This window comes from Polypterus senegalus, chromosome 4 (genome assembly GCF_016835505.1).
Source record: "Polypterus senegalus isolate Bchr_013 chromosome 4, ASM1683550v1, whole genome shotgun sequence".
In the NCBI taxonomy this organism is placed as follows: Eukaryota; Metazoa; Chordata; class Cladistia; order Polypteriformes; family Polypteridae; genus Polypterus; species Polypterus senegalus.
In genome coordinates, this window is record NC_053157.1 from 25,115,479 (window position 1) to 25,139,951 (window position 24,473).

Genomic DNA, 24,473 nt, shown 5'->3' on the forward strand with positions numbered 1-24,473 from the left:
CAGTGGTCAGCATTTACATACCACTTTCATTGTGGCTTTCATTCCTGTGGTCCATTGTGGAGCTATAAGAAATATGACGTCTCAATTGCTGTGCATGTCTTGAAGGACCTGCAGTAGCACAGCCATTGGTTGTATGGTATTGTCTTGTGGCTATCCTGATGTGCTACGGTTACTGAGTTAGACATATCAATCATCCAGTAAAAATACAACAGCAATAAAATATACAATTCAACTATAAATTTGAACAAGGACCTGACAGCTTAAAAAAAAAAAAGGGGGGGAACAAGACAGATCATAATCCTTAGCCTCTGAGGAAAAGCCTATGCTGAATTACAGCAAGGGAGGCTCTGTCCAGCAGCTGGACCTCCAAAATGAGGCAACACAGATTCCATCCTGCTTGTGGGACATTGACAAAATTTATTATCCTTGCACAGATGTTGGAAGGGTTATGGCAGTTTTCCAATCCTATCCAGATGTGTTTTGTAGACTTTGAAAAAGTTTATGTCCATGTTCTCTGTTGTATCTTGAGCAATGTGCTACAAGAGAATGAGGTTCCAGAGAAAATGCTGTATGCACTTCAGCCGTTATATTTGTTTACTGAGACGTGGGTTTACTGCACACATTTCATGTTAAACTGAGATTTGTTCAATGTGGCATAAATTTCTGCTAAGAGTGCCACTCATCTTCCATTCATGATTTTCATAGGCAGGATATGAAGGGGCATATACACATTTTTTTAATCTAAACTTAATAATAAAAAAAAAAGTTTATGACGATGTTAAGACATTTATTAAACTGCATTCATGCAATTTAAAATTTTCCTCAGATCATCCAACAAGCTTAGTATCACCTAAACTGTGGAAATTATTGGACACCCTACTTTATTCACACTGCTTTGCAACGAGTAAACTATCCCAGGAACTCCAACACTCTTTTTAGGACTAATACCTTTTTCACCATATTATTCTAATATTTGTCTGTGAGACATTTTGGCATCAAAATGTCACATTAGTATAGGGTGGTCCATATCTAATTATGAAATTTTCATTACACTATAACTTAAGTTTATTACATACAAAATCACTCGAAAAATCCCAGACCATTGAGGAGTGTGCGAACTGACGACATGAAGAATCGTCCTCGCGCCAAACTGGAATCATCCCCACATAAATCAAAGTCGTCCAGATGATCTGGATCTGCATAATTAGATCTGGACCACCCTGTACTATTACACTAACACATCTGAACAGGGGAACTTCAGCTTAAGTGTACAATGTATACTGAGTGCAGGTTCCTTACAGATTGTATTAGAAATGCCATCTTCCATCTGCTCTCTTTTCATTTGGTAAGCAATGAATGACATCAAGAGTACCAGGTCATAATCGCAATTACCTATAAACTATCAGATGCATGAATTTATTTATCCTCTAAACTTAAACATCTGTCTACATTGATTTGATTAATGTATTAGAGTGTGTTTTTGTTAAACTAGTTGTTTGGGTATTATTGGGAATGATGGTTACAGATGTCCCAGATTGAATGTTTCAGTTCGTGTTTTATTTGTATGAGCTTCACCCAATCTATTCCAAATAACTGACTTTAGAATGATAACAAAGGTTTGTTGTATAATTATGTACTTTTTTTATAGTGATTTATTAGGCCATTCCTATATGTTTTATGGCATTATTACATTTTCCATAGCACTACATAGAATAAAACTGAATATACTTCCTTCCAGAATAAAATGTGCTTTTCCTCTTCCAGGGTGTTTTTATCAATAATTTCCTTATTATGGCATTCCTTTAATCTTTGCATGTAGTGTGCCAAAATGTCTATTGGCTGTATTCCCATTTGTTTTTATGACAGGATTAAAGTGACACTTCATGTATGCACACCAACTGAGGAATTGGACAAGAAGAACTGGCCTCTTGCAAGATGCCCACTGGCCCAGAGAATGAGGCACACAACAGATAAACAATATTTCTGGCCTTCCTATAAAAGAATAGCTCTGCTGCTACCTTGTAATATTTGAGTGCATACAGTATGTATGTAATCATTGTACAATGTTGTTCTAGATGATGAAAAGAGAAAAGACAAGGGTACTTCTTATTTTTGTCTCAATGCATCTCATGTTGCTACTGTTTCAACTCATACATGTGTCAAGCTAAGAAAAACTTAAGAGCAAAAGTATTCAAGAAAAGATATAAAATGTTAAAGAGATCCATTTGATCACTGCATTTCAAAATGTGACTGAAACAAAAGGCAATGTGGGAAAGGGTTTTGAAAGGTAGATGCGCACACTGTAAATATTTACAACCAAACAAAAGCCTTTTTAAAGCCAAAAATGAGACCAATGAAGCAATTCCATTTCCCCTTACTTAAATCTCAACAGCAAACAACCTCCTCATTTTCAGAATTAATTCCAATTTTTAAAAACATTCTGAATAAAATGCGACAATTTCATGATATACATTTCAACACAGCATTTTGCTCATACTGATGCAGCCATTTTCAATAGAGTCAACGGACCCTTACCCTTATAAACATAGCACAACATTGTCATACTTGATTTATCCAATTCATGGTCATGGTTTCCTTAAAACTGAACCTAGTCTAGCAACACTTGACACAAGGCTGTACAGAGCCCTGAACAAGGTGCTAGACTAGTCCATCTCAAGGCCCATTCACACACAACCATTCTTCCATTTACAAAAGTCCAATTTGGAATTGCCTCCTAAACAAAGCTGCACATTCTTTGAGATGTGGGAGGAAAACCAATGCACCTGGAGGAAAACCCACACATACTTAAGGGAGGATGTGTAAAAACCATATGGATAAAGGCCAAGCTCAGGATTCACTTTGGATCAGTACGGCAGCATTAACCATTGTGTCTCCATACCACCCCAACCATTCATATGACAAAGGAAAACATTAAACATCAGCAATCTTTTTTCTCATACAGTAATGACTTAAACTTTAAATGACCAGCTTTTTATGAATCTTGGATCACTTCTGGGTTAAAATGCAACCTACACACATTAACTATGATCCAAGCTGCTGCAGCTTCCAAGTGTACTTACCAAAATATCTGTTCATTTCTCTGACAAATGAAATTTACAGATGATGACCACATTCTAGAGAATTTAACTTTTTTGCTTTCTGCTGGCTTTAAAATCCAAGTTGTAAAAACATTAAACTGTGGCTTCTGTTCAAGTTAACTGTTAATAAAATGGAAGAACAATATGCCCCCAATATACACTTCCTATGCTTGAAAAACATGTGAAGTACCACTCAGATGATCTGATTACCACAACATCTAATACCGTGAAATTGAACTTTGAGATCTTCTCAACACTGTAAGAGATCTATTCACGCCTTCTTGATGAAACAACATGCAAAAGAAGAACTGTTTAAAAAAAAGTAGCAGGAGTTTGAAGGAATAGGTTAAAGGGCTAAGCAAGGTCAAAAAGCAGGACATTTGCAAAAATAAAGAAAACCCTGTAACCTCTCCACCCATCATCCACCAAAGTAAACATTACTTCCCCTATTATCACAAAAGGAGGCAGACTACTGGCTCTCACCTTTCATCCCTCTGGCCACCCATGACTGTGTGAATTCACACTTCGTGCCTATTTTTAACATGTGATTTGGCCAAAGAATAACTAAATAAGGGAGACAATGAATAGATACCGTCTGACCTGAAAGATAATGAATGCCAGGCTGGACTTTTTGACAACTGTTTGGTATTTTCCTCAGCCTTGTTTTATTACACAGAAATAAAGTGCAAATTCACACATGCCACATCAAATCTCAGATGTGCCTATTACGGCTTAGAGTACAGACCTGAGCTATGTGGGGGAAACACTGTAGAAATCTATTTCTCTATTAAATTGATGTCTTACTCATCTTAACATGTTATTTTAAATGTTAAGTTAACAAGAAGTTATGAGCAACATAGAGCAAAATATGATTAACTATGATTAGTAATACAGTTAGTGCATGACTTTAGGTGACCACAAATAATGTGTGTACTAAAGAGTTAACACTTTTCTAGTTGTGTGTTTCCTTACAGTACATTTTCATACTGTGTCAAGGAAATCTGTGAAAAATAGGCTCAATGGGAATATTTTTGATTGGATTATTCACTGCTGAAATAATGATTAGATAGTATACATCTTCTTGACATGGGTGTTAACAAGATGGATGCATATATCAGATAATGGTATAAGAACAAACGGCTGAATTTGCTATTTACACAGAATTTTTATATTAAGCAAAAAAAAAAAAAATCATATCTCTAGCAACACTCTCTTTTAAACAAGATGGAATTACTTCCACTATTGAGTCGTGCCATACTTTATTCAGTAGGAGGTTTTCCACAGTGTTTTAGGTTCTGTATTATTTTAAAAAAATTGGACAAAAAGTGCATTGAAACAGTCCAACATCATCCCTATCTTTAAATAAGACATTGGTTGAAACAGTTTAATATCATAATCCTTATTATTACACATATATTTTTAGACGTAAAATAGCAATTTGTGGTATAAAAGGATTTTTTTCTCATGCTAAATATTCGTTTTTATCCTACTGCGTTTAGAATTGATTCACTTTCAGCACTGAATCTTACTAAGATGACATTTAAGGTCGGCTTCATGCTTTACAAAGCAAAAACATGAACATTTGGTCAGCTTTCAGTTTCAGTGGTTAACAATTCTTCAATATCCGTGACAGTTACAGGAATGTTATTACAGGGACAAGAACTGCTTCCTCTTTCAATGTGTCTTGAATGTATATTGACCTCTGAAAACAAAACACTTCAGTGCAAAAACAACAGAGATACATCTTGATGTTCTCAACGAGCCATGGTATTAAACAGAGGTAATGAAAATAAAACAAATACTGAATTCATTTTATGTATAAATACAGTGATGAGAAGCATAATTTATGTAACATTAAATTTTAAAGTATGTACTGAAGTGGTTTTACCTTGCATCATACTAAATAGTCTCACTTGGTTTTGAAAAGCAACAATATACCAAGCAAGCTTTTACTTAATTTTAGGCCTTCACACTGAGTTATAAAATGCAAAGCTCTGTGTGTATATATGAACAGGATAAAGCTAAGGGAGAACAAATAGAGAAAATTCTTCCTTGCCCTCCAAGTCTTAAGCAGCTCACATTGGCTTGTCTTACTGTTTGGAACGCATGCCCCATCTGGCCACTGAATCCTAAAGGGGGTCCTTCTTCAGAAGAGTTCTTTAATTCCATCTGAGATAAGCACACAGATCTTTTGATCTCTTTTTGATGAAGCTTCCCCTCTTTGATATAGACAGAAGGAATATAAACATCTTAAAGAGAGAAGGAATAGAAACACTTTATCATTTCCATTCCAGGGAAAGGTAGGGGTGGCCATTTGGGAATCATTATAGCATTTCACTAATATTGGGAGGGTTCATGTCAGGAAAGGCATATGGCCGTAACAATCATGCTAAAACCTCTATTGGAGAAGTCTAGTCAAAAAAAAAAAAAAATAGTGGCCCTATATAAAAATGGGAATAGCTATGGAGGAATAAGAAGTAGATAGGATACTTATGCTTAAAATTAATGCATTAAAAAGTATTCAGTGAAAAGATGTTTCTTTTCGTTCTTCTGTGTCCCATCACAGGCTTTCAAGTCACAACTGTTCACACATCTATATAATAAAACACTAAGATCTGTGTGTCCAGTCCCTCAGAGCAATCTGATGGGTCAGCTTGGCTTCATGTGTGTTTGGTCATTTTGGCTTTGGTGACACAACGAAAGAGGAAGTGCAAATGCGAGACACATGAGGAGGAGTAATGGCACATGAATCACAGTAACAGAGAGGCTGCCTAAAGACAGCAAGTATAAAACCAGATATGAGGTGAGAAAGGTGCCTTGAAAATAATGACAGAGTCTGAGAAGCAGGCTTTAAGGAAAACGTGCTTGAGAGAGGAAGCGTCGGTGAAGAGACATTCACAGACACACACAAATACAGAGGAAAAATGATAAAGGTACACATAGGGCAAGAGATTTTTTCACATTTTTCTATTTGTGGCTAGTATATAACATAGTTGTAGAAACTTTGCATTTTGTATACAGTTTCGTATTTGTTTGTTCATTATTATCAACAGTTGGTCAGCACCTAAATGAAAATAAAGATGTGTGCAGACTGTAAGGAAGTGCAGCTTCTGGCAAATGAGGGCCATTCAGCTTGCAGCAAAATACCTTCTACAGAAACCAAAGATCTATGCAACTGGTAACGTCTCCAGTTTATAAAGGTAGCGGCAGTTTGATGTAATTAGCAGTTATGAAGAATGAAGTGCTGCTGCAGTCCAGGACTACTTATACACTTGAATACAAAGAGAACCTGAACCACACTTACAAAATACAGTATGGCACTGCTTGATAGTGGAAAATGTTTATTTATACCATATATCAGTAACAGATACTGGTGTTATATTTTAGCAAAGAAAACGAGTTGCAGCTGGTAAACCAAAGGAAAAAAATATAAACCTCTGACTTAAATAATCAATACTGAGACTATTTCAGTTTATCAGACACTTGATAAAGTAAAAAGTTAGATTTTCTAGGATTTTATTGTGCAATCCATAATTAACTCTTTGTCAAGATATAGATAATTTAAAGTGAGGAGTACAGATTGAACATAAAAAAGATTCTGCAAAAAAAACTAAAATAAATAAAATCAATTCAGCTCCCTCAGTTATATGCATAAAAGAAAAGCCACAGCATGTTGTAATTACATTTTTTGAGAAATTTCCAAGCAACACATTTGTATAATTTCCAAAAGCTGTGTTCATCATAACACTTTTTTTTTATTCTAGAGGTGCAATAAATTGTGGGTGTCTTATGTGGTGCCATTTATTGAACAGGAAATATCAGAACAAAACAATTAAGTATACACATCAGAGAATCTCTGGAGGGGGTTTGCTCATAATTCTCGACTTCCTGTAAACTGACTAATTCACTAATTCATTTTACCCCACTGACCGCTTCAATGCCATTGCATAACTATTAAAAGTGACCTCATCTGAAAGTTAATAATAAAAAAAAAAATATATCGTATACCACCCGTTGAATATAAAGAGCTATTTCCTCAAGCCTGCAGCTTGTAAATTAGGGTTTTGGTTTTTTTTTTATTTATAGAGACCCTGCCGCAAAGAGAAAGCACGAAAAAAAAAGGAAAAAGCAGCCTAAAGAGAGAAATAAAAAGGATTCTTGGGAAAAAAAAAAGAAAAGCGTGAACAGTCCTTAATTGTAGACCTTCTTAAAATGGTTGTATACTGTATCTGGTGTACAGAAGCAAGTGCATGCAGGACAACAGAGGTCTGTATTCTTTGGATGTTGACATAATTCATGCTTTTTGTGATTAGGAGAAAGGAGCCAATGGATAATTTGGTAATAAAAATGATTTTAAGGAGTGATTAATAAGGGAATTCAAAAACTTCATAATTTTAATGACATCACTCTAAACACCAGATCCAATTGATCCATTATGTTTAAATGAACAAGGATTGAAAAGCTTTGTTGAGCTGTTCTTGTCAAAACTGATTTTATATTTTATTCATATCACCTCCCTAGCTCCTTTTTCCAAAATGCTGTGTACAGACCTCATACTTGTCCCCTGTTGCCTACTAAACAGTATTACTTACAGAACAAATGGGGAGTGTAAAGCCCACTGAATAAAGAACAGTGGAAGTAATGGTACTTTCATGGTACGGGTACTTGATGCTGTCATCGTTACAGAAAAAGCCTCTTTGATACGGTTTTATTTTGGCCAGGTTAAGAACTGCAAGTGGCAAACCAGCTGTGAAAGGAAAGGGTAAATAAATAAAAACACAACCATTAACTTTGAATGTACACTAGACCATAAATAGCATATAAAATACTACACATTACAAGACATGGCAAAAGCTGAAAAACAAAATGTTATTTTCTTTTTCAAATCCACAAATATACAGTTTACTAACAAACCTTCTTACATGACACAACATTAATGCAGATGGGAGTAATTCAATTCATATCAGCTTCCAGCTGGAGCCTAGAGGAAATGAAAAATTTAGATTTCAGGGCCATGTCAGCCTGACTCTCCAAGTCAGAAGTGTGAAAATTAAAATGAACAATGCACTATACAGTATATTAGAGCTGTCTATGCACTATACAGCATATTGTCTATCGTGTTGCTCTTGAAAACTTTCTTAATTATTAATTATACACACACTTGGGCCTGTCTCAAAGGCATGACAATAAAACAGTGCTTCTCTGATTCTGACACTGGAGTCCCACTGTATCTGCAGTTACAATATATATGTCTGGAGACAACCATTAGTGATCTGGCTTAAATGCAGGGTGGGAACAATTAGAAGGATCATGAAGGAGCATGAAGGCAGAGCTCAAAGTAAGGGCGGTGATTTGAACATCAAAGAGCCATGGTGCTCTTGTTAACTTTGTCCAACTGACAGCAAATCTGTGGTTACAGCGGATAAACCTTCTATGGCTGAAGAGTCATCTAAAAATAAACCCGGTTAAAAATAAATGAGTGTCATGTGTTAAAAATAAACAATCTGTTCTACAGGGAAAAAACATTTTGTGAAATAAGGTTATACTTTGTCATACAAAGACGTCACTGTGCTAGTGGTAAAGGTGAACGATGCACTGCTGCTGGCTGGATGTGTTTTCTGTAGCTCATCATTACGATACAGTAAGAGTCAATTTCCGGTTCAAAGAATTGCCATCTTATGTTAGTGAAAAATTAATTGTAAAATATGTATTTGAACTAAACAGTGTTGTCACATCCAGTGAACTCCTGTTGATAATGAGGAGTTCACAGAAGATACAGATTTCAGTACACCCAAAATGTTCCTGATGACACTGACATGACTGCAGTAGAACCACATATGAGGATGCACAGCATCTACCTTCTGACTGAATGTCTAAAATAATAACTAATGTACTGTATGTTAAAATGGCTATACCAGCATATAGTTGCAGCATTCTAAGACATAATACCTGTACAATATTCTCTAAACGCTATTTGCTGTTGTTATGCCATGTAGTGATGCAATAGTCAAAATGACAGTAAGATATCTAAGTAAAACATCAAGCTTCAGTTACTGAGCTCTTGAGTGGATAACACCAATTTTAGGTTTTTATTTTTTCTCAGCGTCAGGTCATTTGCTCTCTTTCAGTCCTTTAATAGTTATGTTACGTATCTGTCTAATAGAGGAGTTAAAATGAGACATTGCACCCTGGAACATTTAAAGTGCATGGACTGTAGGAAACAGAGGATGAGTCTCTAGGAAGAAACCCTGCGGGTGGAGCCTTTTCAGTGGTGAATTTCACTTCTATGCACTACAAAATGTTTTAACAAGTTGTCCCCAAACTATGGTTGTATTAAAAGTCACATTGTCATTTCAAAACATTGCTGATGTACATAACCATCACATGTGTGTTGGTCAGGTAATGGAGTGAAAATTGTAGACTACAAATTTGCTGCTCTACTTATGTACTGTGTAAAACTTGGGATGTGTTACAGGAAAAAAAAAAAATCGTACTTCATTCTGTTTGATAGTGGCTTGGATATAGCACATATTTTTTCCTTTTCTTATCATGCATGCAAATGACATGCTGAAAAAAAAAAAAGCATAACATTGCTCAGAAATTACATTAGCCTAGGGATCAGTGACTTAGGAGTATGAGCTGGCATTTCACAATGCAAATGGCCAATTTCAATGCCCGCTAAAGGGGACTCTCGAAAAGGAGCAAAATGCCAACGTGGGAAAAGCACTCCAACTCATGTGACAACAGTGAGCAGTCATTTTAAGGATAGCAAGCGACCTAAAAAAGTAATGTAAACAGCAAGAAACCATGGACACTTGAAGCCTGTGACCGCCACTGCAGCGCTATAAATATAACTGCACTCTTTCTATTCAAACTCTGTGAGAGATGCACTGATTGGACTGCCTCTTCTTAGCCACAGGGCACTCCTGCTGCTTGATGAGAAGTATAGTTCCCTTGTCAGTAAACATTTTAAAATATACTAAACACCATTCTTCCCGTCTCACTAGCATTAATTTAGCTGGTTGTTTAACAGCAGAGTTTTGTTATTATTTTTACAAAAGGAAACAAATTCAATTTCACTGAAATTGCCGGCTCATTTATAATGGTATATTAAAAGTAGCCCACGTCTGGGTGGTCCCCCAGGGTCCGCAGCCTATGTACCAAACCCTGTTACATATGCCTACAAACAAAATTTAATGACTCAACAAGCAAGAGAAACGTCAGCTTGATGTCAGCATTACTTGCCGTGCTGTGCCGCAGACTAGCCATTTACAGTGTCCAATCAGACCAGGACTCTGTGTAAGGGTTGGCCAATCCCCTGTCACTGTATTAGTGTTCATCTACTCTGCTCCTCCTTCCACTCTAACAAATAAAAAACAGGCCATGATGCATAGCACAGGAATGTAACCTGCCTCCAGCTGCGAATAAGACTGCTTAACAGCTTTCTTGGGAGGCATGCAAGATTAAACAAAACAAAAAAAAAATGTGATAGCTGCAGTTTGTCGCTTTGAGGAAATTTCTGCATATGTATGAAGTCAATTGTCACTTTTTGTTCATTTTGATGATGTGATCCGCCAATCGGCGATGAACGATATCATAGACCATTGCTTCAGCCCTACCCCAGACATGTATTCCCATCTTGAGAATGACATGCTGTATGGATGGCAAGAACAGTACCTGCTGGTTTTAAGTCTGACCTATCTCATAATACCAAATACTACATGAAATTATAAAAATAAATTCGATCGGATTGCAGTCTCAATACAATCAAGTGGAAAGGTAGCAGTTTCCAGGTTTCAAGTCAGCAGAAAAAGGGAGTTGGGGGTGATGACATATTTTCATACACAACTACCATCAGTCACATGGTTCCCAGCATGCTGTGCAGATTTGGGTTAGGTTTCTGTTACAAGAAGTTTTCTGAAGATTTAGTGGCATATGAGGTGAAGCTGCATTTAGTTCTCCACAAAAGCCTGGCTGATGCTACATTTTGTGATATAGGAGGGTTATTAAAAAAAATGTATAATTCCTATTAATAATAAGATTATTTAGTGTCTAAGAGCTCATTTGCACAGAAAATGAGGAGACATAATTAATAAATGCTGTCTATTCCTGCTTTCATGAGTGAAAATGGTCTCACAAATTTGCAGGTATGCATGGTTTAACTAATACAGGGAAAAATTAAAACAACATTTGGGATTTTAAAATATTAGATTTCCTTGAAAAACACAACAAACTCAGTTAGGTTTGTTAGAAAATGAGTAGAAAATATTGAGACTTAATGTGATACCTCTCATCATGCACTGGTATACTAGAGCACTGACCTGCCTACCCACACGTCCTCTTTTTCTGACATACAGAAGATTTTTTTAGTGTGGTTTTAAACTGTTTGCAGTTGGGGCACTACAGCTGAGCAAACAGTCTGATAGGTCTAACTGGGGTTGTGTGTATAGCTTAGTGGATCTTGAAAGTGGAATCCTCATCATCTCTACTTTCAGTTCTCTCCCGAGTCCTCCTGCTTCTCTTAAAAAAATACCCTGACCGCTTAAGTTCTTGTTCACTTAGTACTCTGACACTGACCAGAAACAATTCAGGATGCCTCAGATGTTGCTGATTACTTCCACAAAACTAACAATGCTCGTCAGAAATGGCTGAAATATTTGTGTTATTTATGTCAAGTGAAACCGTAGCATTGCAGTCGTAGATGATTCTGGTACAAAAATCACCATTATATTTGACATATTTTCAGATAAATTAATTCATGAAATACCTGCCATCGTTATTTCTAACTACTCTCTTCCTTACTTTACCTATTGGATTTATTTTTATTATTTATCACAGCACTTCTTATGCTTTTTCCTACTGCTGACCCCGTCCACTTACAGTATGTGCGATTGTGGTCTTTCATGCCCGATGCTCTCTATATTGCCATTTCAAATGGAAACAACTCAGGAGAGGGGTGTGTAGTGCAAGGGGATTAAACTGTGAACTGAAAGCATTCCAGTCCATCAATTTCATGCAAAGCATTTGAGATATCCACACCCTCCTATTAATGTGTACTGTAATCCCTTGTGACATTTTAATTCATGTGTAGATGAGGAGAAGTACTTTAAAATTTATAAGCGACATCAGTTGAAAATCAACTGTTCTGTAATCAGAAACTGTAAAGAATGAACCACGGTTCTTGATCAGCTATACAACTAAAATGTCTCTTGTGAATTCAGTAAGACCCTACTTACAAAATAACAACACACAATCACTGATCCCTGATCTTTACCCTACTAGTTTTTATCAAATTTCATTTTCAAATTACTGCACTATCAGATGCAGAGGTTGCTTAATTTATGTTGCACTTTCAACTTATTAACATCTTTTCTATCTAAGATTTGTTCCTTTTGTTTTTGCTTCTCACCTGACTGGAATGACAGGGTGCACTGGCACACCTTCAGAGATCACACTCATATTACTAACTTTATGCTGCTGAGGCAATATCCACTATGAATCATAGTCTATGATTATTAAATACTAAACTTAACCAGCACTAAAAGCTCCATTATGTTAAAAACTTTCTGAAGATGAGCTTTCCCAAATTCAGCATCTTTGGTTTAGGCTGCAGCCACGCACTCCACAAGTACTACTCCCAATTCATCTGTACCAGTCAGATATACTGTCTCACTTCCCAGTATCAAAACTATAAGCACACATGTAATGCATGCTTTATTCAGTAATCAAATTCTGTGTCACTGCTACAGCCAAAGCAATATAAAGTTATCATTTCTCTAAATACAGTAAAACAAAAACGTGCACCACTGCAGACCCAAGCCCTGCTGTTCAGGAAGCACGGGCGTAACCAGACTTTAGCAAGCTTTCAAATCCAGTTTTGAAAAGGAAATGGTCCTAATCGGATCATTGTGCTCCAGCGGAAAAAGAATTGTTAAATCTGCACCTAGTAAATTGTTCAGATGTGATGCGCATTTCAGATAAGCTACGAAAACAGGCACTACCAGGCTTTCAGATAAATGTATACACAATCATGTGTCAAAGTTATTCCTTTTTTCATTAAATTATTTTATTTTCACTATTTTATTTTAGCTTTAGTTGAATTAATATTCTGAGGGCTAAGTTTTTTAACTTCAAACAATTTAAATACTAAATACTCACTTCTGTGATATTAAAAGTGCAGTTGTATGATCCCATAACTTCCGCAGTTGTTCCTGTGTCTCTCATAATCCATATACTTAATGACAAATCAATAGAGCATGCAGGGAAAATTTAAGCAAAGAAGTGATCAGATGTAAAGGCATGCAGCAAAATTAAATCACTGCGGTAACAGTAATACTCAGGCATCCACTCTTTTTCTGACATGCCTATACGAACCAGTGTTTAACAGAGTGAGGACTCATCTTAGACTGAGAGCCAAGTCCATCCAAGGCTGCACACACAGTCAAAATAAGTTCAATTCACAGTGAGGAGGAGACCTACAATGCTCATTGGCATACTACAGTGTAGATATGCATTTTCGTTAGCCATAATAATGTGTAAATAATAACAGCAGCTATAATTGAACTAGCCAGCTGATTTACACTTCACAAATAATATTATTATGGGTTGGTGGTACTGAAGCTTCCATGAATTGCACCTCAAGCTCAATTCCAGCACTGTGCCATTATTGGTAGAGATTACACATTCTCATTCAAAATCATCAATTCCCTTTTTAATGTTCACTGCATAAACATTTGACAGTTTGCAGCATATTCAGACAGCCATACTAAATACTAGGCCTATATTACTCCTCAGATGGCTAATTTCAGCTGGCATCCTGTTTAAATATTGAATCATCTTGAAACTTAGCTACTGACCCATAAATTTGTATTCTCCAGTGCCTCAGACTACTTAACTATGCTGCATATAATATATAAGCCTGTTAGACAATGGAGTCATCTCGTCTGTTCTAAAACATTTTTTTTGCTATATGGACCCAGCTCTCCTCCTACATGTTTGAATGGCACTCTCTTTATCGATGTTCAAATCCAGACTAAAAAACAATCTGTTTTCTTTAACTTTTCATTGGCAACCGTTCATTTCTAAGCATCAGCTGTCATTTCTATTGACCGTGGTAAACAGTTGTGATCTTGCTGTGCTCTGGACTAAGCTGGAGTTCTAAACACATACTATTCTAACCAAAAACTATCAGGTTAATTCAGTGTCTCCTGAAAAAAGATGGATTTATGAGCAAATATGAAAGACGGGAAATAATTAAGTCCATACAATTACTAGGTTGATTCCAGGTCTACAGGAGATCAGGAAAGATTAAAAGAGCGGAGCGTTTTCAGTTTAAGCTGAGACATTATTTAAGTGTTTCAAATAATAAAAGGAATTAGTCCAGTGGATCCAGACTGTTACTTTAAAATGAGTTCAACAAGATCACGGGGACACAGTTGGAAACTAATAGGTAAATTTTACACAAATGTTAACAAGTTTGTCTTCACAAAAAGAACCATAGACACTTGGAATAAGCTACCAAGTAGTGTGGTAGTCAGTGGGACTTCAGGGACTTTCAAATCTAGACTTGATGTCATTTTAGTGGAGAGAACTGGTGAGCTTTTTTGGGTTGAATGGCCTGTTCTCGTCTGGACTGTTCCAATGTTCTACTATCTCTCAAAAACATAAAAAGCTTCAAGCATAAAACCCAGAAAAAAGATGCAAACACATATTAAAACAAAGTGCATAAATACACTATGTTTTACATAAGTCAGTTGAAACTTCACTGTCAAGTTATAACATCAGCATTGTGTGTAACAAGTGATGCAATCAGAGAATTGATGCTTTTTCTGTCTGCTTTGATGGTGTAAAAAATAATATGAAAAATTAATGAGACATTCACTGTGCGATGCTACGGATACTTCCATTATGTTGTTTATGATGGTTTAGAAAGGTACAGTCAGGCAGGCAGCGCCACTAGAAATTCTGCATTCTATAAAGAGTCGTTCAACAATTAAAGGACAAGTTATTGATGGGTTCCATTAATGTTAATCATTTTCAAACTGCTTTGCTTCCTGTGTGTTTAAACAAATGTGTATGTATGTGTACTAATTCTGTTTTAAGTAATTTGGTAAATTTATACTTGCATTCTACCTGAGAATTTGCTCTACACAAAAACGATCTGAATTTAACTGAAAGCAATTAAAGAACAAAAGTGGAGTGTTTGCCAGATTTTATTTTACATAGAAAGTGCATAATCATCACACAATGTTTAAAAAAAAGTGCAAAACATTATGGTGTCACACTTTAGCCATAGAGGTATCTGCATATGTCAGTAATCTAATATTTCCCCAAATCTGCAATGGAAAAATTACGCAGTATAAGTTAGATACTTCTTAATATTGCATGAATTGTATCACTCAAAAACATTTGTGCAAGTTGTGTTTTGGTTATCACAGTAATTTGCACGAAGTAGGCTGGTGGAGTACATATCAAAAATACAATTCAAGTATAAATCTTAACGGCCCTGTTGCTTACACAGTTGATAAAATATTTCTCAATTTCATGTGGAGCCTCTTGCCGTGATGACGATTTTGCAGAGTGATTCACCTAGTGGGTGACACTGACACACAGACAACAAGCTAATGTACGTGACTGGAGACCATGAGATGGACAGAAGGGATGACTCGCTGCTTTGATACTAAGCTTTGCTCAATATAGCAGAAGGTTTGAATACATTTTTCTTCAGTATTTCTGATGTACCTTTATGTGAAATGCCATGGAAAATGTGGAGAAGAACATTTTGAAAATTGTGGTGTTTACTTTGCACATTTTTAAGACTCTCCCACTTTCTCTTTGAACAGACTCAATGAAGAAATACCCATCATAAATTCATGGCCACGACCAAAATGTTGAAGGGGATTCCTAAACTGCCTCTGCCATTCCTTGGCCATGCAACTAAATATATGCAAGGAATGTCATTTGACAAAATCCCCATTACCAGTAAAATTACAGTTATACCAGAGACTGAAAAACACACTAGAATGAAGGCTTTATTTTACTTTAAATAAAATGTGCCTGGGCAACACTCATTGAAATGCTGATCAAAACTACAATACGTCAGATATGCTTTTCTGACTCTGTTTAGCAGCCCTGTAAAACTATGTATTTACAATTGCCTCCATTAGGATTCTGAATTACACATATTGTTAAAATGAGATGATTCTTAAATAAAAAACATGCGCACTCGGCCCTAACAGCAGGTGCAGAAGATGTCAGCCATGCAAGCAGCCAAGCAAACAAGCACGCAGGGCACCACAGTAATTCAGTGACATAATCAAAATATATGCTTTAAAATGACTTTATACTACCAATCAGGATTTTTTTTTTAAATTAACATTTTAACACCATTCATGTTCAGAATGCGCAGAATTAGAAACTGTCCTGGCAACAGTCCTGCTCATGCTGGCTGGCTGTTTCCTTAAGGCATTTTGTTCGTACGTTGCTACACTCCAAATCCTGCTGAGCTAACATCTCCTGGTTACATGAATCATACTGAATAGTTGGTTTCAGGTGAGCCACTAGGAAAAAAATGTAATTAGAAAATCAACAACGAAGCAACTGTTAACATATGTAAAATAGCTGTAAATGTGGCTGTAATCCAGGAGAATGTCCAAAGCAAGCTGATGACCAAAATACAGATAGGGAGGGAAAATACATTTAAAGGCTCAAAATCCTAAAACACATAAACATGAACAAGGAAAGAAACACAAAACAATAAATCTTTAAAATATATTTTACAAAGGCAAGGAGGCAAAATGCTAGAGCACAGCCCAATGGTTGCACCCACTCTTTAGTTCCCCAACACCTCTAAATGTGTGGAAGCTACACAATTAGTGCATCCAAGCAGCAAAACCAGAAAGGTGAGTATAGTGGTAAGCTGAAAATGATGGTAAAGTCCAGGATCAAAACTGATAGCAGCATCCAATGAAGAGGATAACAATATCAGATATTAGTATATAAGATTAGTTAACAATATTAAATGTTTTACAGGAATAAACAAATAAATATTTTTTTAATAATAAAAAAGACACCTTGTACTTTGGCATGCTTTGCTCATTAAAGTGATCTTTACAAGTATCTATCATTTTTGCCACATGTGCTAACTTTGTGTTGCCGAGAAATATTGCTATGAAAGTGGTGACCATGAAAATCATTTCATTGAATATGAACCTTAATTTAAAAGTGTAAACTCTTGTTTGTTTTCAGTCTTTAGAAGCAAGTCATGTACTCATTAACAAAATCAGTTATTTAATTCAGTTATAAACCTGGGGCAGGACACCAACCCATTGCAGAGCACACTTCTACATGTACTCAGATTCACACATGCTGACTCATTCATAAAGCCATATTGACTTAAGCAGCATATGACAGAGACATATGGTTGAGCATTATTGCATTTAATGCGTAGCTGTCAAATATTAATCTCTAGTAACGACTTGGAACAAATTTTGCAATTATCTGGAACATTATTCATGGTCCAAAACATTCCTTTGCACATACTTTATAAAAAGCTGATGCTGTTTTGTTGCAACAGTTGTGCATCTAAATGAAGGTCACTAGCAATGGATTAACAAGCAAGCATGAGAGCGAAATAAGTCTTGCATATTTCGATGTTATAACATTATAACACAGTTCTAGACTATGTGGTTTTTAAACACAATGGACATCAAGGCTATGTTCATATTACAAGCCTCATTGCTCAATTCTGATTTTTTGCTCAGATTGGCTTTGCCTATCTTGAAGGTTAACCTCCATAAGTACAAGTGACCCTATCTCACTGTAATGTGAACATATCTGTCCTGCGAAACAGCACACAGTGATATGTTTGTACATGTGTCATCTGAGGCAGCAAACGACAAAAAAGTCATACCAGAGATACGACTCATGATATCAAAACCAACAAAATGGACACGCTAGTAGCTAGCGTATGCATCGCATTTCACTCTAGAGAAAGGCAAACTGTTTGTCAGCTCTACATGATTAAGTTGAGAAGGCGTACAAAAAAAGTCAGATGGCTATCTTTTGCTGTTTTTACACCTATTGCTGGCACTGCCGCAACAAGAGATGTGTAGTTATGAGAAAGGAGCCAGCAATGGTTAGACTGCGATTGTTGTCATAGCTGTAGCTCTCCTCCATTGTTGTTTTGCCGCACTGCCGGCGTTGAAGGATAATGGCAATGCTCAACCCATGCATATAGGCCAAAAACAAAACACATGAATTCCAATCTGACCATCCTCATTCTTTGGATATGTATCCAATCTAGAACCATATATAAAAGTGACTCAAATATGATTTGAAAAGATCTGAAATCTGAAAACATCAGATTTGTGTCACATTAAGGCAAAAAAAAAAAAAAATTGAGCCACTTCAGCCTGGTAAAATGAATGTAGCCTAATTTACTTAATATCAAAAGTTTCTATCAACAAAATGAATATCAAGAATGCATCCTGCCATGAGATGCTAGTTTATCACATGCCTGATTCTCTTCCAAGTTTTTCTCACTCATCTATGTCCACTCCAAAATGGCAAGAGGCATAACATCGTAAAAACAAATAATTTTTTTCAAAAGTGTGCATAACTGTTTACTTAATTTTTGGAGTTTTCAAGCAGCAATTAAAGATATATATTTATACTCATTTGCCTGTTATTCACACTTACAGTAGCATCCCTACAAACAAATTAAGTAATTTCACGATCATCTCTAATCCTGTCCTTGGTGGGTTGCTTCCTTACAGCCAGTGTTACTAGGGCAGAATCCAGGCCACACAACAGTACCGTGGATTAAGCAGGATTTGGAAATCAATGGATACCTATTTCTTTTGCTGATGTTACGAACACAATCCTGCAAAGCTGAATGCATAGTCTTTTTTCAAATTGGAGTTCTTGAGAACTTGAATGTATGATCTTAGTAAGAGCTCGGATTTGTGGAAGCTCTTAAATAATATGTTTTTTTTCCCAGCCTTGGCTAATATTTGCACCAGTTGCACTTCCGGGCTTAAACCATTGTTGAGGCATTTAGAAAACAACCTCATATCCCCAGGCTCTTCTCATGCAGTATTGTCCCGCTTCCTCGATTCAAGGTTTACCTTCTATGCTATGCATTTTACTCAACTTGTCATTGTTTCTCACAAAATGTCCTTTGCAGCTGCTCAGTGCATCACTCTGCCTCAAAGTACAATAGAAACATTAAAAAAAATCTGCTCATTTTGGAAACACCCATGTACTGTATGCATTTCACAGTGTTTGCTTGTGCAGGACTACCTATATGGGTGTATGTGAAGTTAAGGATATTTTTTAGACCCTATTGAAACCATGTTCACCTTACAATGAGGGGTCTTTGACAAATGATCTACTGAAATCAAGGCCTGGAAATGTTACAAATTTCTCACGAGAGAAATAAACTGATAATTCATAGCATCACTTTAGCAATCACTTCCTTTTGTAGTGAGTGTAACTTTATTGTGGCCTGTGACACTATGCATGGCCAAATCAGTCAGTCAGTCATTTTCTAACCACCGGTTCGAGGGGTCTGCTGGAGCCTATCCCAGCTAACGTAGGGCGCAAGGCAGGGAACAAACCCTCGACAGGGTACCAGTCCTTTGCAGGGTACAAACACACATACACACCCGGCACACCAAGCACACACTAGGGCCAATTTAAGGCTGTCAGTTCACTTAACATGCAGGTCTTTGGACTCTGTGAGGAAACCCACACACAAATGGGGAGAACATGCAAACACGATTTTGGGAGGTCCCAGCATACAAACCCTTGTCTCCTTACTGTGAGGCAGCACCAGTACCACTGCGCCACCATGCCACCCCTTGGCCAAGCCAATTTTCAAAAATGAAAATTAAGATGGAACATAAATTATACTGGGTTTAGATTCCAAACCTGAAAAGTATTAGAAGGACCGCACCAAGCAAACTCATATGAAAGGAATAATTTAAAGGGCAATGTGGCTTCACGGGGGAAGGCAATAGTTACTAATTATGAAGTCAAAATACATGGCATAACAGAATATTTGAAAGGCATGTTCTAGAAATAAAGATGTAGTAGGATGACTGACAGACTCTGAGTGCATTTAGAGGTCATCGAGGAACGGATACCATATACATGTTACACCAGTGTTTCCCAAACTTGGTCCTGGTGGACCCCTGTGGCTGCAAGTTTTTGTTCCAACCAGATTCTGTTTTTAATTGGACTCCTGGGCTAATTAAGTGAACTGATGTTTCCCAAGTTCTGTGTTTAGGCAACAATATAGAAATTAGAAAACTAAGTTTGCTAAAAAAAAAAATATTAAAATGTATCAAGCAGTTATATAGGAATAATGTATTTTTTTCTATTTTTAACAGTATTTTCATCTTGATTTTCATTCTACTTTTCTAGGTCTTCTAATTGTTTAATTAATCCAATTTTTACTAATTAGTGGGTCTGACTCTAAAGTAGTTGCAGCCTTTGATTATTCCGTGTTGTTTGCCTGGGTGTCTGCTCTGCTCGTTTTAAATTGTCATTAATAAGATACAACGAGGGGGAAAAACTGCACAGAGAAAGGGCAAAGTATAATGAAATCAACAAAAGAGAGTTAAGCATTTAAATCTATAGGAAAAGCAGAAATATTTCTAAATGTCTTATAAATGTAAAAATCATGCTGCTAAGCTTTTCTGAATGTAGAATAAAAGAAAAAAAAATATCAGCTAATTAAATGAGATCAGTGCTATCACTGATTAGGAATCTGGTTGAAACAAAAACCTGCAGCCACAGGGGGTCCACCAGGACCGAGTTTGAGAAACGCTGTGTTACATCATATGGTGGTGAACTCGAATATGTGCACTCATTTAATGTTTTAAGAGGACAATGTGTCATGTGAGGTAAAACTGCAAATTGCAGAATCTACCTAACAAAACTATTCAGAACAAAAAAAAAAAAAACTGAAAGCAACTGGAATATATATTTACATTATAAGAAGAATAGAAAAAAGTAATTCTCTCAAAATGACAAAGATATAAAACTTTGGAGAGAAAAAAAAACAGCAGAGTGAACTCAAAGCACAAAAAACTGACTGAAGAAAATTGTTATGAAGAGTTATGAAGTAATGAAAAACATAACAGCACATAAACTTGGCCAAGAATGAAAATATCTGCAGAATTTACCAAACTACACTGGCTTTTAGCAAAACTGATAAATCTGTATCCAAGGCTGTGCTATGGAGTCATGGGCACCTGTCATGAACAGCTTTTAAAACAGAAAAATGCATTAATGTCAAATGTCTTTTTTCTTTCTTTTTATATGAAAATCAAGTGCAGTAAAAATAAAACTGTATGCAACTAACCAAAAACTATTCCCATAGGAATGAAAATTCATAAAAGGGATCTCCTTAATATTTTTTGGTTTCTCTTCAGCAACAATGAGATCAGAAATAAATAAGATGGAGATATTTTCTTTTATCTCATGCTCCTCGGATTTTTCTCCTGAGAAAAAAAATATCCTGTTATTCTCACGTGTGTCTCCTCTTGAGTTTCAGCAGAGATCTCATCAAAGTCACACAAGGGGCTCTGATTTTCCAAGTTGTGTCTTGACATTCTTTTTTTGCAATTTGAAAGTATTTACTCAGTGATATATGGTGAAGTGTATGGACACGGTTTGTGGTAATAAAACACTTTACTATGATTACAAAACCATAGTATTTACTTCCAAATAATACTATTACTTGCTCCAGTTAGATCATCCTCATTCTAGAAGAAAAGGCAGGCAGTGTGGCATAATGGTTAAGAGTTTGGACTTCCAACCCTGAGGTTCGGTGTTTAAATTCTGCTATTGAAAGCCACTTTGTCTGCCTGTGCAGCTCCAAATGGAAAAAGAAAACCAAAAGAAATGGAAATGATCGTATCTCATATGTTGTAGGTCACCTTGGATAAAAGGTATCATTGCAATTAATAAATAAAAAAAATATGAAGCCTAGAAAGAGATTTCAGAAAATATAACATGATTTTCAAACCGAATTCTCAATTTTGACTCCTTTGACCTCAGCTGTATCTTACGTCTCCTATCTGTCTAAAGCTATTTGTCCCTAACTGAAACACCCGTGAAAGTGTTGATTCTAAAATGAAACATAAATGAGAATCTCTTAAGCATTCTGAACTGGCTCAAATCCTGTGCTACTTCTTGAGAATCTGTTCTCAAGTAAAAGGCTCAAAGAATGAATTAAGTTTGACCATTTGGAAAGTTTCAACAGTTAAATCAAGAATCTTACAAAGAAAATGAATGAAAGTTCTAGCCTCAGAAGGTTTGGAAATTATATTAATTAGCAAGCACATGATAAATGGACCAGTTCAAAACACCTACACAGAGAAGCATTGTGGACTCATGAACAAAATAAAGAGTAAGGGTCAGATGTGATGCTAACTGTGAGACAGGAAGAAGCAAAGTAAGATACTGAGATAATAAAAGATACTTGTATTGCCCAAGATAAACATAAGACCCTGCAAAATTTGCACTCCTGCTGCTTGGCTACTGTATACTATATTTACAGTTCTACTCATAAAGTGCATTGTAAAACTGCAAAGAAGGCTGGTGCTGTCACTCTTAAAAGTGAAGCCTAGTCTCTCACAAAAGTAAATAGTATGAATGTGCTTTAGCTGTCCTCAGATGCCAGTGAATACTCCTGTAAAAGTAAACAGCCTCAGCCTTAGCAGCTGTCTTTTCTTTCAGCTGGGTGTAGGCCAAGAAGTGACTTTTCTTTATGTCATCCTGTAGATTCGGAGCTCACTTACATTTTTAAGAATATGTAGGCATTGGTTGGGCCTACTAACACAGAATAGCAAACTCTGCTTCTTCACAGCTACTGTTTGAACTGTGACCTGATCTCTCTTTCTCTCTTTCTGGGGGTCCATTATCACAAAATGAAAAACCCCTTTCCTTTTAAAGGAGCTAAAAAATGTCAGTTATTTCCTTTGTGTTCAGGGAGAATCAGCTACACAGTGATAGTAATCACTAAGAACAGAATTTTGACAGGTTTAAAGAAAACTATTTCTGAATACACACACACTATATATATATATATATATATAACATAAAGTTGTATATGTATATATAGTTTATGAGCACATGCTACATAAAAGGAAACAAGGGTGTTTCATACTATGAAAGGATTACTTTTATAATGAAATAGAATCACCTTCCTGTATATCACCTACCCTGCAATCAGAACATATCACATACATTTTGTGGTCAAATGTCTCTGAAAAATAGCAGCTAATTGAACCTTCAGAGTTACTATTTTTGCCTTTTAGTGCAACATCTTTACAATTATGCTACATTTTTAACATATATTATTTAAAGAACATGTTGTCATTGTCCAATAATATCACATTTTATTTTGCAGCCCGAAGAATAAAAATGAAAACTCAGGTTTCTAACACTCATCTTTATACAAAAAGTAACGCAAACTCCTACATCCTCTCAGTCTCACTGTGCACATAGGATTTGTGGAAAGTGTCACAATCATAAACATTTAGTCATAATGCAATTTTTTTAGTTATTTATTTATTACCACATCCTTTCAGATACCAATATGGTTTAGGGACTAATACAGTTATCATGCTCATGAGCATTGCTGGACACAGGCACAGATACACATGTTGTTAATGTTCCATGTATACCCGAGTGAGTGTCATTACAGCAGGTAAGCTCACTATAAAAAGGAGGCACAGACATGGAGAAGAGGCCAGCCTTTTTGATCAGAATGGGACAGCCAGAAATCATTTACTTGATGTTTTGTTTTTCTCTTGCAATCCTTGGCTTCATTAAGTTTACATCTTTTGGTTATCCTGCTTTGTCTTTTATTAGTCTACTTTGTTTCACAATTCATTTCTTTTTCTTTTATCATTCTAAGATTTATTATTTGCTCCTTAGGAAATTAAATTATTCGAGTTAGATACTCATATCTGTCTTTCTAAAGACAGTTAATAGGGCCAATTAGAGCTTTTTACAAAACATTTCCTTTTCTTGTCACTTCTTCTCCTTAAAATCTTAGTGATACAGCGATGTGTCTTGTTCAATACCTTCTGGTTGAGTTCCATTGTGTGTGTACGTGAGCACACATGAGTGTGTGTGTGTGTGTGTGTAACAGAATGTCTTATATCTGGCAACATTTACAAAATAATAATACTACTTGACACAATGAAAGTCAAATCAGCCATTCCTCATCAGCAACCTGCACACAATTGGTCCACAAGTATGAACTTTACGTGTTATACATACAGTATCCCAATGGTAGTAGTACCAAAATGTGTCTGTGAAATGTATATCTTCGAACAATTGCTTCAAAACAAGGTA

At 36.1% G+C, this 24,473-nt stretch overlaps 1 protein-coding gene across 5 annotated transcripts in view; it reads right to left on the minus strand.

The window, feature by feature from the left end:
• Positions 1-24,473, minus strand: part of plpp1a (phospholipid phosphatase 1a) — a 186,578-nt gene that overhangs the window by 115,630 nt on the left and 46,475 nt on the right. For 2 of the 5 annotated variants that reach the window (XM_039750355.1, XM_039750353.1), the window contains exon 2: positions 7,691-7,845. The exons of 2 other annotated variants lie outside the window; for them this stretch is intronic. In XM_039750355.1, the coding sequence (XP_039606289.1) occupies positions 7,691-7,845 (155 nt within the window). Of the gene's footprint in view, positions 1-7,690; positions 7,846-24,473 lie in introns of those variants that run through there. One more of the 5 variants, XM_039750358.1, reaches the window with a different exon arrangement.